Raw genomic sequence first — 13441 nt, 5'->3', positions numbered from 1 at the left:
TTTATTTTACTAAACATTTTCTGAAAGATCTGTATATGCACATTACTTGTGAGAATTCTGAGCCTCTTTAGATACATACATAGTAATAGCACAGTGTCCAACTTAAGTGGGTAGTACTTTAGTTATATGGTACAATTTCACCTTTTTGTCAGCTCCACAGTACAGAGGGATGATCCCACACTGTGACCCAATCGACCAAAGCTCAAATTAAAACCAGAGTGCAGAAGGGTTTGACAGGGGAGAGAGGGAAAGAATACCAGACACAAGCAAGTTCATTCAGGGTCAGAGGGGACAGAAAATAGTTAACTTGCTACTGTACTGATACCTAGTGGAGACTAGGTATCACAGTGACTTATCAGGCATCATTTAGTCTACAGAAAAAGGTAAATGTATGCCATGCAGAGAACACTACAACTTGAATAGGAATTTAAGAACATGTTTGGGTAGCCAATACTGCACCATGTCAGTTAGTGGCCTAACCAGAAACTCCTGATGGTAGACTGGATGATGGCCTTCTGTGAGTTGTTCTTAACCAAAAAAGAAACAAACAGGCCACACGCTTCACAGGAGGGCTGATAGACTGTGGGGAGAAATATAACCTTAAAAATACCTCAATTTTTGTAAACTTTTGAAAAATCACAAGGTAAAAATACTCAAAATGGCTAACAAGTGATCTATTACGCAATAACTGAGTAACTGTCTTAATCACCTTTTTAAATTGTGCAGAAAAATTATAACAGCTTAAAGAACAGTAGAACATTATGCACACCTTTTAATAAAATCAGCATTTGTTTAAAAAAATACTATCTAGGTAACTCATTACCTTAATAACAGGTTGTGCAGGAGGAACTACTGGCATTACTGGGGCAGCAGGAGGGGTAGCAGCAGTAGCAGGAGGAGGGGGAGGAGAAGCCACTATAGGTGCGGCAGTCTGGGTTATTGTTGGCACTGGTGTTGAAGCTATGACTGGTGTCTGCGTCACTGCTGGAGGGACATTCGTAAAGGCAGCTGGCTGAGTCACTGAAGACATTGTGTTCGACTGTGGTGTACCTACAAAATACAATTTTCATGCAAAATTTACATCTGCATTTAAACGTGTTCATAAAATATTACAAGCAAATATTTTTACAAAGTTTTGATTTACTGGTGAAACAAAGTTGTAAACAGGCCAATCACACCATCATTATTAGATGTAAGGAAAAAATGTGAATGGAACATAACAGAATGCAATTAAAGAACTATATTAAGACACGGTAAAATCAAAAAAGAAACGTCAAGGTTAAACACTTAAATTTAACTTGCAACACTCATAGGCTTATAAAATTTAAGAAAGTATTAGTATTGGTGGCTAACCCAAAGGATGACAGCAGGAAAAAGCTATCAATGGTACATATGGCAGCATCTTCAGTGTTCCAAAAAAAAAAAAAAAAGGCCAAAACTAGTTACTGAAAAAAATACTGGGCAAGCATTACAATCTCACTCAAAACAGATTATGCAGTGACAAAGAGATTTATTTCTCTAGACCACATGCACATTATATGCATTTTTAGCTCTCCAGACAACTTCACCTGCCACTAATATTACATTTCCCTAGCAGACAAAACAAAAACAATTCTAGCAACCCCCTTCTCTCTGAAAGCCAGCCAGGTCCATCGCACACAATTCAGGATTGTTTTTTTTTTTTCTTTTTTGGAAAGGTCACCAAGCAATGGATAAAGGTACAACAGTGTACACTGCATTTTTCAACCTGGCCAAAGATTTTGACATCATTCGGGAATAGTAGAAAAGCTAAACAATCTGGTAATAAAACCCTGTCACCTGCTGGATTGACAACTAGGTCACAGACAGAATGCAGATAATCAAAATAGGGGAAATTACCTCCTCATGGAGCCCAATCACCAGTGGAGATCCCCAGGGTTGTGTGCGACACCTTTCCTGTTTGACTTCTACTTTTCCTAAGTCAAAGCCAATACCAATGGGCTCTGGCTAAGTTTACTTGTGACTGCAAAGTAGTGACAGTCAATGAATCACTAAATGACTTGGCTATCCTACAGGAAGTTTTGTCTCAAATAACTGGTGCCAAAATTATGGACTGAAACTGACAAAGTGCACTACTGTATTCTTGGGGAAGTTATCTATCCCAGGGAACTACCCCACTGACAATACACCCCTAAGAATTTACTTGATTGTTCAGTATTTGGGAACTTATGTGGAGAGAGCTTTTGAGCATCATGTGTCTATTCTAAGTAAGTCCTTGTAAACTGCACAGCTTATAATCAGAGGGACTGTGTCTATATCTAGGGAGGTCATTAACCCACTTTAATCAGCCCTCATTAGGCCAAACACTGAATATAATGTCCCTGTTATGTATCTGTTCAGACAATGCAACAAGTGGAAGGCCCACAGGGGTACCTAACTAAAGAGATACAAAGCCTAAACATGTCCTGTATGGAGAGAATCAAAGCCCTATCACCAAGCTCTGTATTCTACAGACTGGCAACATGTAACCTGGGTCTGGCATACAAGGCATCCTCCAGCTCATTACTGGCAGATTTACTGCAAATCAGCAAGTCAGATGGTATTAGAAATACTCTGTCTTATCTAAGCCTCTTCTGCAACATTAACACAATGGTTTGGAGGGTCAGGTATGTCGCAGCGGCTACAGCTGCTGTGATATAGACTTCCAAACCACAAAAAAAATTAAGTTATATACTCACCATCACTACAAATCTGTGTTCTCCATTTCCATTCTTCCTCAATATATGGGTTACAGATCCAGTCTAGGATTAGACTCAGTTGCACTCCACAGACTTGCAGATGCACCTCTCAAGCTCCTCCCTCTATCCATAATGCCCTACTCAGCCTACAGCACCTCAAATCAAATTTGTTGCCTTACAGAACCTAAGATATGCTAGGAAAAAGGAAACAAAAGCTAGGGCTCAAACCTGGAACAAAAGGTTCCAAAATATCCATTAGTTCACTCCAGAAGATAAAAAGGAAGGGGGAGGGAGAGTTGAGTAACAATGAAAATGGACAACACAGATGTATAGTTACAGTGAATGCTTAACTAATATCCAATGTCCTTTTCATTCTTTCTCAACATATGGGACGGAGTACCCAGCAGCTACGTGAATCATAGCTGACCCTCATGGCAGGATATCCCTGAAAACTGCAGAACCAAAAACACCTCTACTTCTAGAAATCACATCTAGTTTGTAATTAGCAATAAAGGTATGGCCATTAGCCCAGATAGCTGCTGTGCAAATATCATCAAAGGAAGTTCTAGACCAGAAGGCAGAAGTGGCCATACCTTTAATTTAATGCGCCTTAGGAAGGTTTTGGTAGGGACAGACCTTGTTGGGAATATACAAGGGAAATGCAATTAGTAATACATTTGGTCAAGGTAACTTTAGAAATTGGCAATCCCATTCTGTTCAGTAAGAGAGACGAACTAGTCTGTTTTCCTGAAATCCTTTGTCTTGTGTAAACAGAGTTGTCTATGTGCACCCAAAAGATATAGCATGTATTCTCGGATTTGAAAAATTAGAAAACACAGGCAAATGAATGTTTGACTGATATTCGATTCAGAAGCTACATTTGGTAAGGACAGACGGATTGGCTTTGTTGGTAACTATCTTTGTAAAAAAAAAAAAACAATGCAAGGTGATTTGGATGATAGAGCCTGGAATTCGGAAATTCTCCTTTTAGATGCAATAGCTAAGACAAAAATTTTAAATCAGTTTTGGCTAAAGGTTCAAACGTTTGTGTCAACCCATGAGGAATGACAGTCAATTCCCAAAGTGGTGATAGATCTTTAACTGGAAGCCTGAGTAAAAAGGTACCCTTAAGGAAAGCCTTGCACAATTTGGAAGAAGCTAAAGAAGCAGCTTTCTCTCCTGAATGAAAATTTGATATTTCTGCTAACTGTACTTTGATTTTGAAAAAAACTAGCACCTTCCCGAAAAAGTAGTTTAAAACTTCAATACAGAAAGTATAGGAGCAGTGAAAAAGTGTCAACATTCTTCTGAAGAGCCCAAATTGAAAATCTTTTTCCATTTACTCTTGTAAATCTTTCTTCCAGATCTTTTCTGGGATACTAAGTATTTATCAGACTGGGGAGAAAAGCTTGGGCTGTCCAGCTGTCGATGGAATTGGAGAAACCATGCAGTTAATTTGAGGCTTGGGATGCTTCATCCTGGAGGGTGTATGAAAGAAGGTGATGACTTTGGTCCGGTACCTGTAGCCGATATCGATGATGAGACCAAAGGAAAAACCACCGCACTTGGCAAGGCCAAAAGGGGACAATGAGGATAACAGTGTTCAACAGACAGGCTCTCTGTTTAAGAATCTTGGAATCAGAGGTACCAGTGAATAGGCGAAAACGAGACCAGAGTGTCAAACATTGAATACAGCATCTTTTGGTGACTCCTCCTGGGGGGATCAGGCCAAAATAACTGCTGCACTTGTGGGGAGATGCAAAGTGATTGCAGAAAGGTTGGCCCCAATGACAGATGATCATCTCTGCCACTGACTGACTGAGAGACCACTTGTGAGGCATGAGAATGGACCTGCTGAGTTTGTCCACTATTATGATGGATTTCCATGGAATGTGCACTATCACTAGAAAGCAGCTGGTAGAGATCACCCACTACCATACACTCAGAACTTTGACAGAGGGGAGAAGATCGGGTTCTCCCTTGTCTGTTACCAGTCTACAGGTATGTCATCTGTTTGAATCGCAACAGCCCACAGAAGAACATCTTGAAATGCCTGCAATGCTAATAGGACTGTTATCTCTAGGATACTGACGTGTGAACTGGTCTCTTGAGGGGATCATGTGCTTTTAACAGTCCTTCCCAAGAAATGCCCCCCAGTGAGTTGGGAGGCACCCATAGTCACTGTGTCTACTGTAGGCGACAGAACGAAAAGGCAGCCCAAGTAATTGTTGGTAGATCTAGTCAGACGACAGACCATTTTTGCATACCAAAGTGAGTTTGACTGGAAAGGAGAGAGGATGTTGCAGAATCAATCGCTGCATAGCTAGAGTCCACTGGAGAAAGTACAGTTGTGTACACTTATCACAAATGTAGATGTTAGAGTGTATTCACTGTTGCAGTCATAACATTTGGGTAATCTGCTGGCAGGTTGCCCTCAGTCGGCCTGAACAACAGTCTTGGGTCCTGCGTCGGTTGCTGTCTCCTCTTACATGAAGTCAGGTAGTCAGGGGTATAAAATATGCAGCCTATGCAATTTTATTCAGTTTTTCTTGCCCCAGATGTCAGGTGCCCCCAAATAGGGAGCAAAAAAATATATATATATGTATGTATGTATGTATGTATGTATATATATATATATATATATATATATATATATATATATATATATATATATATACACATATATATATATATATGAATAAATAGCAATATATGTAAAATGCACTTTTAGCAACTTAAGCTTTACCTTCATCTAAAAGCAAATACACCACAGAGGCTTTAGAATATAGTGAAGGAAAGAGAAGTTATAGAAAAGGGGGATGGTGGGTAACCCGGACTACAACAGTGAATACACTCTAACATCTACATTTATGGTACACAACTGTACTATGTTCTTCGTGTTTCACTGTTGCAGTCATTACATTTGGGTAGAACCCCAAAGCTATGGATGGGTGGATGGAACTAAATAGCATTAGGAGCAGCTATAAGGCCCTGCAGAACTGCAGTGGCAAAGCCTGCCCTGGATTTGGAGAAGAGAGGCAAATGATAATGCTTTGTGAAGGTATGAACAGCGCTCCAAGTAGCAGCTTCTAGAAAGACTTTGGTTGGAACTCCTCTGAGAAAGGCTGCTGAGGTAGAGGCAGCCCTGGTGGAATGTGACTTGATTTCTTAGGGCACAGGGTTACCATGGTGCAAGTAGCAGAAACGAATGCAGTGACTTATCCACTTAGAAATAGTCTGCTTTGACATAGCCTTCCCCTCTGATCCTGAAGCAAATGTCACCAGTAGTTTGCTCAGACTTTTAGAGATTTCGTCTTAAGTAGAAACTTAGTTGTGTGTGTAAGTTCAATGAATGCAGAATCCGCTCCCCCTTGTTCTGCGGATTTGGGTAACATGTTGGCAGGTGAACAGTTTGGTTAAGAGCCACACTGGATACCACCTTAGGCATAAAGGAAGGATTGGTCCTGAGGGACACCCTGTCCGGGTAAAATGTAATAAAAGGCTCCACAGCCACGAGAGCCTGTAGTTCTGAAACCCTTCTTGATGAAGTGATTGCCAAAAGGAAAGCTGTTTTCCAAGATAAAAATTTTATATCCGCAGTAGCTGCTGGTTCAAAAGGAGGCAGGGTGCGTTTTTCCAGCACAAAACTAAGGTCCCATGCAGTAGTTGGTGATGATCTGGGAGGCCTTAAATTTTTGGCCCCTCTAAGATACTATTTTAGCAGAGGATGAGAAAAGATGGGAGGCTCCGTGTTGTAATGAGCCGAGATGGCAGAGGCATGGATTTTTATTGAAGAAAAAGATAGGCCCTTGTCAAGCATCTCAGTCAAGTATTGTAAAATCTGAGGGATATTTGGTTTTGCTGTGTCTGTTCCTTGTGCTTGGTTCCAAGCACAGAATCTTCCATTTATAAGCATAAGATTTTCTAGTACTAGGCCTTCTGGCTTCCAAAATGGCATCCATCACAGATTTACTGAGAGGTGTTGTTGAATAATTAAATTATCAGCCATGCTGCAAGGTTCAGAGTTTGGAGCAGAGTGTGCAGAATTTGATTGTTCTGCTGAGACAGTACAGGAGGTATTTGAGGCAAGTACCAAGGAGGGAGTTGAGACATGTTCCTTAGAATTGGGTACCGGTGCTGGAGAGGCCAGTCCGGAGCTGTCTGACCTTTAGTAAGACCTTGGAGAGAAGAGGCAGAGGGGGAAAGGCATAGATTGATGGGTTTTTCCAACTGAAGGATAGGGCATCCACTTTCCATGCTTGTCTGTGATAAGTCCTTGTGCAGAATTTTTCCAGTTGATAATTTTGGGGAAAGGCAGCTAGATATATGTCTGGGCTCCCCCATTTCTCTGTTACCATGCTGAAGATCTGTGGATCCAGTTTCCACTCGTGCTGGTCCATAAGATTTCTGCTTAGGTCTGCCAGAGTATTTTGTTTTCCTGGCAGGAATTGAGCTTGAAGATTTACTTGTACGTCAATGCTGTGTTCCACAATGCCATGGCCAGTCTGCAAAGGGGGTAGGAATGGGTACCCCCCCTGCTTGTATATGTATCACATAACCGTGGTGTTGTCCGTCTTTATCAGTAGTTGTCCTGGATGAAGTTAAGTCCTTGAAGGCTGTCCGAGCATTCTGAACAGCTAGCATCTCTTTCTATTTGATACGCAGATGCATTAGTTTTGGGCTCCATATGAGCTGAATGCAGCTCCCTGCCAAGTGGGCCCCCCAAGCATAGTCTGATGCGTCTGTAGTTAGGGTTTGGGTGGCAGGGGGTAGAGTGAATGACGGTCCCTTGTTTTGGTGACATGTCTCTGCCGACCAAAGAAACTCCTGTTGTAGGCAGGGAATGAGAGGAATCCTTGTTTCCAGACTGACAATGTTGACTCCATAAACTTTTTAGGTACCATTGAAGTTTCCTCATATGCAGTCTTGCATATGGAATTAGTGGAATGCAGTATGCCATGAACCCCAAAGCCTGCAGAATTTGTCTTGCAGATAACTGGGTTTTTGTTGCCATCTGTTTGAAGTATGTTGTCAGTTGCCTTTGTTTGTCTGGCGTAAGGTAAGCCATCTGGGCAGTTGCATTCAAGCTTGCACCCGGGAATGTATTTGTGATTTCTTTTCGTTTGTGTACCCCAGGCATGTTAGAAGCCCTTTTACAAACGCCAGATGTTGAAGACTAATGTCCTTGTTCTCAGCTTGAATGAGAGTCGTTCAGGTAACGATAAATGTGTATGCTTCTTTGTCTGGAAAATGCAATTACTGGTGCCAAGCACTTTGTAAAGACCCTGGGCGCAGTAGATAAGCCACAGGACAGTGCAGAGAATTGGTAATGCAAAAAACCTGCCTTGAATCGGAGGTATCTTCTGCACGATTCCCTTACTGGGATATGCAGGTATGCCTCTAAGTCTAGAGTCACTAACCAAGCGTTCTTGCCCAACATAGGCAGTAGCTGTTGTAAAGTCAGCATTTTGAATTTTGGAATGTCCAGGAATGTGTTCAAAATCGATAAGTCCAGTATTGGATTTCAGGCATTGTCTTTTCTGGGTACCAGGAACAGTCTTGAATAAAAACCATGTCCTTTTTCCTGTTCTGGTACTGGTTCAATACCCCCCATATCCATGAGGGACGTAACTTGTTTCTGAGCCTCTGCCCATTGATTTTGTGGCAGATCTGGCCAGCTGTTTGGAATTGGCAAAGTATGGAAATGAAATCTGTACCCCTGGGATACTATATTTAATATCCACTTGTCCTGGGTAATTAACTGCCAAGTTTGAGCATTAAGTGCTAATTTTCCCCCCAAGGGGGCTGCCAAAAGATAACTGCTTGGTGAAGGTAGAGGGAAGTCACTGAGACTGCTTACTGTAGGGTTGGGCTTTGTTTCCACCAGATTTGGAGGTGGAGGCACCCCATTGCTTTGACCAGCAAGAACCCTGTGATTCGTATCTAGAGCCTTTTGAGCACCTGGATTTGCCTTGAGAGGCTCTGTTGGAGACAGGAAAGGACCAATTTTTAGTAGGCCAGTGCCTACTGAACCTGGGTGGCTGCACTTGTAATAAATCTTTTACAGTTTGCATAGATTTAGCTTTGTCTTCCATTTTCTTTAAAATCTGTATCATGCTGTAAAGGGGCATCCAACTATTCAGCTTTAACATAAGGCAAGATATTGCTCCTCAAGCCAGGCATGCCTTCTTATCTCAGACCCAGTAACTGCGGCCCTGCAAGAGGCTTCCAAGGAATCAAAACTACATTGCAAAGTATGCTTTCCAACCTGTTCTGTTGCATGCAATAATTCCTGTAATTCTTTATTTTCCACACAATCAGAAATCAACATCATTTTCTGTTTCAATAAGCCCATAACATGCTGCTGATAATTAAGCATATGAAACTGGCAGTTTAAGGCCCTAATTGCCAAGGTTGCAGACGTATAAACCTTCTTTCCCCATCTATCCAGCGCCCTGGAATCTGTCATAGGGGGTAGGAGTTTTGGCTGTAAAGGCCTTTACACCTTTGGGACCCTGTGAGATAGTTTCAGGACCAGCACCAGTTTTTTTTTAATAGAAATTTGTGGCAGTCAAGAACCCTGTAATATCTATCTGGCTTACTAGGAGCCGGAGGCAGGGAATCAGGAGCCATGCTTGATTCCGAAAACACATCAACAATGTCCAGTACAGGAGGTATAGCCAAAGACCTATGCTGAGGAAGAAGGAAATCCCTAAGCCTCTTTTTTGATTCAGAGAAATCCTGACTCTTCCAATGAAAATGTTCCCTTAAAGTATGCAAGGTTTCTCCAAAAGAATAATCCTCAGGAGGAGATGCAGATGGGATGGATTCTTCTGCATCTGAATCCTCATAGGGTGGAATAGAAGATTCCTGATCAGAAGAGGAATCAGAAGAAATGGAAACCTGATCTTAAGATTCATAATCAGTGTCTTTCCTAGGCCTCTTAGCAGGGGGGAGGAATGGGAATCCCTGATCAAGGTAATTAAGTCCTCAGCCATTTTGATCTGTTTTTTTAGGCATAGGGGCCTGAGCACGTGGCTCATGCGTTGGTGTTTTTAGACTTAGATGTTTTTGATTGTTTTTGAAGCTGGCGTCGGTTTTATATAAAAATGTTGAGGCCTGATAACACCCTCAGAAGCCGGTGCCTGCTCAGTGGCTCCAGACCCATCCAAGGGAGGGACATCCGCGGGTTCAATACTCTGAGAATCTCGCAGCATACCGGACTCCGCATGGGTCTCGGTAGAGGCCTGCGACTCAGAAGTAGCGGGTATCAGGTTCTGCGAAAACGCCAGAGTACCAGCGGCTGGCTTAGGAGAAGCTTCATAGTCTGTTTTGGACCTAGACTGTCTGTCTTTTTCTTTGCGTTTTTTGTAAACTCTGGTAGTCGGATTGCTAACCGACGACATTTCAGGGTAATTAAATCTGGATCCAAAATATTTTGAGGCAAAAATATATCGACGCTTAATAAGTGAGTTGGTTAAATCTAGCACAAAACCGACAGCAAGGCACGTTATGATCTGGGCTTAGGCAAAGAATACAGTACAAATGAAAATCCTTATGAGGTATTTGCTTCCCACAAGTAATGCAAGTAATGCAATTAACTTTTACTGACATCTGTAAGGAACAAGAAAAAGTTTCCCCAATGGGGTACTTAGCTTTAGTTGAAGACTTCGGCTCTGAAACTCAAATGCGAAAATTTCAGGAGTCTGCTGACCGGCACTTGCGAACTGCTTCTGCTTTGGGCACCGCGCGGCAAGAAAGACTGAATAAAATGGCGTGGGCTGCATGTTTTATACCCCTGAGGACCTGACGTCATGGAAGAGGAGACAGCAACTGACGCAGGACCAAAGACGGTTATTTGGGCCGACTGAGGGCAACCTGCCAGCAGATCACCCAAATGTAATGACTGCAACAGTGAAACACGAAAAACATCACGCATATAGAAATGTGCTAAGGCAATTAAGACTATAGCCGCTGCCATTGAACCTAGAGCCTAAAGGATAAGTCTGGCCGGGGGAGCAGAATAAACTTGCTGAACCTGGAACTTGACTGTATATATACAATGAGCAGGCAGAGAAGCAATCTAATTTATTGTGTTTAAATGGGCATCAAACTCCAGGCTCTGTACCAGCTGTAGTTTGGATTTGGAGACATTGACTGCAATGCCTAGTGCTTGACAAAGCTGGAGCAAATAGTCGCTGGACTGTTCTAGAAAATGCATGGCTGGGCGGTGAGGAGCCAGTTGTCTAAATATGGAAACACTCAGAGTAGTAGCAGTTTCTGGTGAACTGCTACCACTGCCATACACTTGGGTAAACACCTTGGGGGCTGTGACGAGACCAAAGGGCAGGGCTCTGAACTGACAGTGACTGGCTCCCAACCAAGATAAGAAGTTATGTACTCACCATAACGTTTCATCTGAGTAGGTAAACTTCATTTGTCAGCAACCTATGGGTCATCGGATCCGAGCCGGCAGTTTCCAACAGCATAGATCTGAGCTCCAAGCTCCTCCCCCTATCCATAATCCCCTGCCAACCCTACCTGACCTCAGATCGAGTTTGCCCACAGCTAGATAAGCATACAACAATCACCCGAAAAACTAGCTACATACCCTTGCCATAAGGAAGGTAATATCTCCAACATCCGAAGGTCAGGGGGACGGAGGGGGGGTCGGTTGCTGACAAATGAAGTTTACCTACTCAGATGGAACGTTATGGTGAGTACATAACTTCTTAATCTGAAGTAGTTAACTTCATTTGTGCATCAACCTATGGGACAGAGTCCCCAGCTACCTAAATCTTGGGCAGTCCTCAAGGAAGGATGTTCCGTAGCACTGCAGAGCCAAAGGTTGCCCTCCCTCTGGAGACAATATCCAGTTTGTAGTGACTAATGAAGGTATGAGACGAAGCCCATGTTGCTGCTGAGCAGATATCATCGAACGAGAGTCTAGGACGAAAGGCCGCCGAGGTAGAGACAGACCGGGTAGAGTGGGCATGGACTCCTAGAGGTGCAGGCCGACCAGTACTTTCATATGCCAACAGAATACACTGAGAAATCCATCTGGACAGTGTGACTTTAGAAACAGCCTTTCCCAAGTTAAATTTGGCAAAGGAAATGAACATCTGATCTGATTGCCTATGACCAGCTGTTCTGTGTAAATAAAAGCACAGTTGTTTGTGCAGATCCAACGAATGTAACTTATGTTCCCTTTTGTTCTGGTAGTTGGGGAAAAAAACTGGTAAGTTAATGGACTGATTAATATTCAATTCGGATGCAATTTTTTGGAAAAAAGGAGGGATTGGGTCCTGAGGTAGACTCTGTCTTTGTGAAGGACAAATAAGGTGGTTTTGCACAAAGGGCTTGAATTTCAGAAACCCTTCGAGCTGAGGTGATAGCTACAAGAAAGATAGTATTCCATGATAAAAATTTTAGATCTATTGAAGCTGCAGGTTCAAAGGGAGGGGCTGTAAGTGCCTGCAATACCAAAGTTAAGTCCCAAGGAGGGACTGCTTCCTTCACCGGGGGTCTGAGTAACAAGGTACCCTTCAGAAAGGCCTTACATAACTTAGAGGAGATAAACGGTCCAAGGTCGCTTCCTACATGATAGTAAGAGATAGCCGCCAATTGAACCTTGACTGTAGAGGAGCTGGTGCCCTGATCGAAGAGTCCTGATAGGAAATCTAACACCGCAGGCAACGGAGCTGTGAACGGATCTAGATCTCTGTGCTCCGCCCAAATAGAAAAACTTTTCCATTTGCTATCATAGACCTTTCTGGTGGATGGCTTATGTGCCGCCACCAGAATAGCTTTGACCTGGGAAGAGATGCCGGGAGTCCTAGCTAACCTTGGAACTGGATCAACCAAGCCTTGAGGTTGTCCAGGTTCGGGGTCGGAAGATCCAATGGACGGGTTATGAGATCCGGAATGGGATCCAGAATCCAGGGAGGATTCACTAGGTGAGACCAAAGATACGGGAACCAAGTTCTTGTTCTTGTTCTGCAACCGACTGGCTTTCTGTAGAAACTTCAACATCAGCAGAAGAGGAGGATAAGCATAAAGGAGACCGGGGGGCCAAGCATGCACCAGTGCATCTCATGGGTATTCCCCGGGTAGGGGAATTAGAGCGAAGTAGTCGTTGCATTTCGCATTTGAAGGAGAGGCAAAAAGATCACAACAAGGTTGACCCCAAGTGGAGAATATCTGCTTTGCTACTTCTGGGTTCAGAGACCACTCGTACGGCGAGAGGATGGCGCAACTCAAGTTGTCTGCTAAAATGTTGGACCGTCCCGGAATGTGCGTCGTTATGAGAAAGCGGTTAGTGGAAATCGCCCATTCCCACACTCTCATGGCCTCTCGACAAACGGGATAAACCTGGTTCCTCCCTGTTTGTTGATGTACCAGACCACTGCCATGTTGTCCATCGGGATCGCAATCGTTCCTATGGGAAGAAGGCTCTGTAGTGCTTGCAATGCCAAAAGCACCGCCCTCATCTCTAGGACATTGATATGCAGAGAGGTCTCCGTGCTGTTCCACGTGCCTTGGACTGTCCTGCCCGCACAATGCCCCCCCACCCGAGGCGAGAGGCGTCCATGGTCACCGTGGTTAGGGGAGGGGACATAGAAAAGGGGTGCCCCTTCTGGCGGTCCGGGGATTGGAGCCACCATAAGAGGGCCTTCCTGCAAACCCTGCTGAGGGGAATAGGGTGGTACAGGGGGAATTGCAGA

The 13441-nt window shown here is 43.4% G+C and overlaps 1 protein-coding gene across 1 annotated transcript in view; it reads right to left on the bottom strand.

The window, feature by feature from the left end:
* Positions 1–13441, bottom strand: part of LOC122788003 (bromodomain-containing protein 3-like) — a 1216914-nt gene that overhangs the window by 298903 nt on the left and 904570 nt on the right. The window contains exon 5 of the mRNA XM_044054929.1: positions 824–1050. Within this exon, the coding sequence (XP_043910864.1) occupies positions 824–1050 (227 nt within the window). The remainder of the gene's footprint in view (positions 1–823; positions 1051–13441) is intronic.

Source organism: Protopterus annectens, chromosome 13.part0, assembly GCF_019279795.1.
Source record: "Protopterus annectens isolate FY-2018-M chromosome 13.part0, PAN1.0, whole genome shotgun sequence".
NCBI lineage: Eukaryota > Metazoa > Chordata > Ceratodontiformes > Protopteridae > Protopterus > Protopterus annectens.
This window is presented reverse-complemented; position numbering and strand designations above follow the sequence as displayed.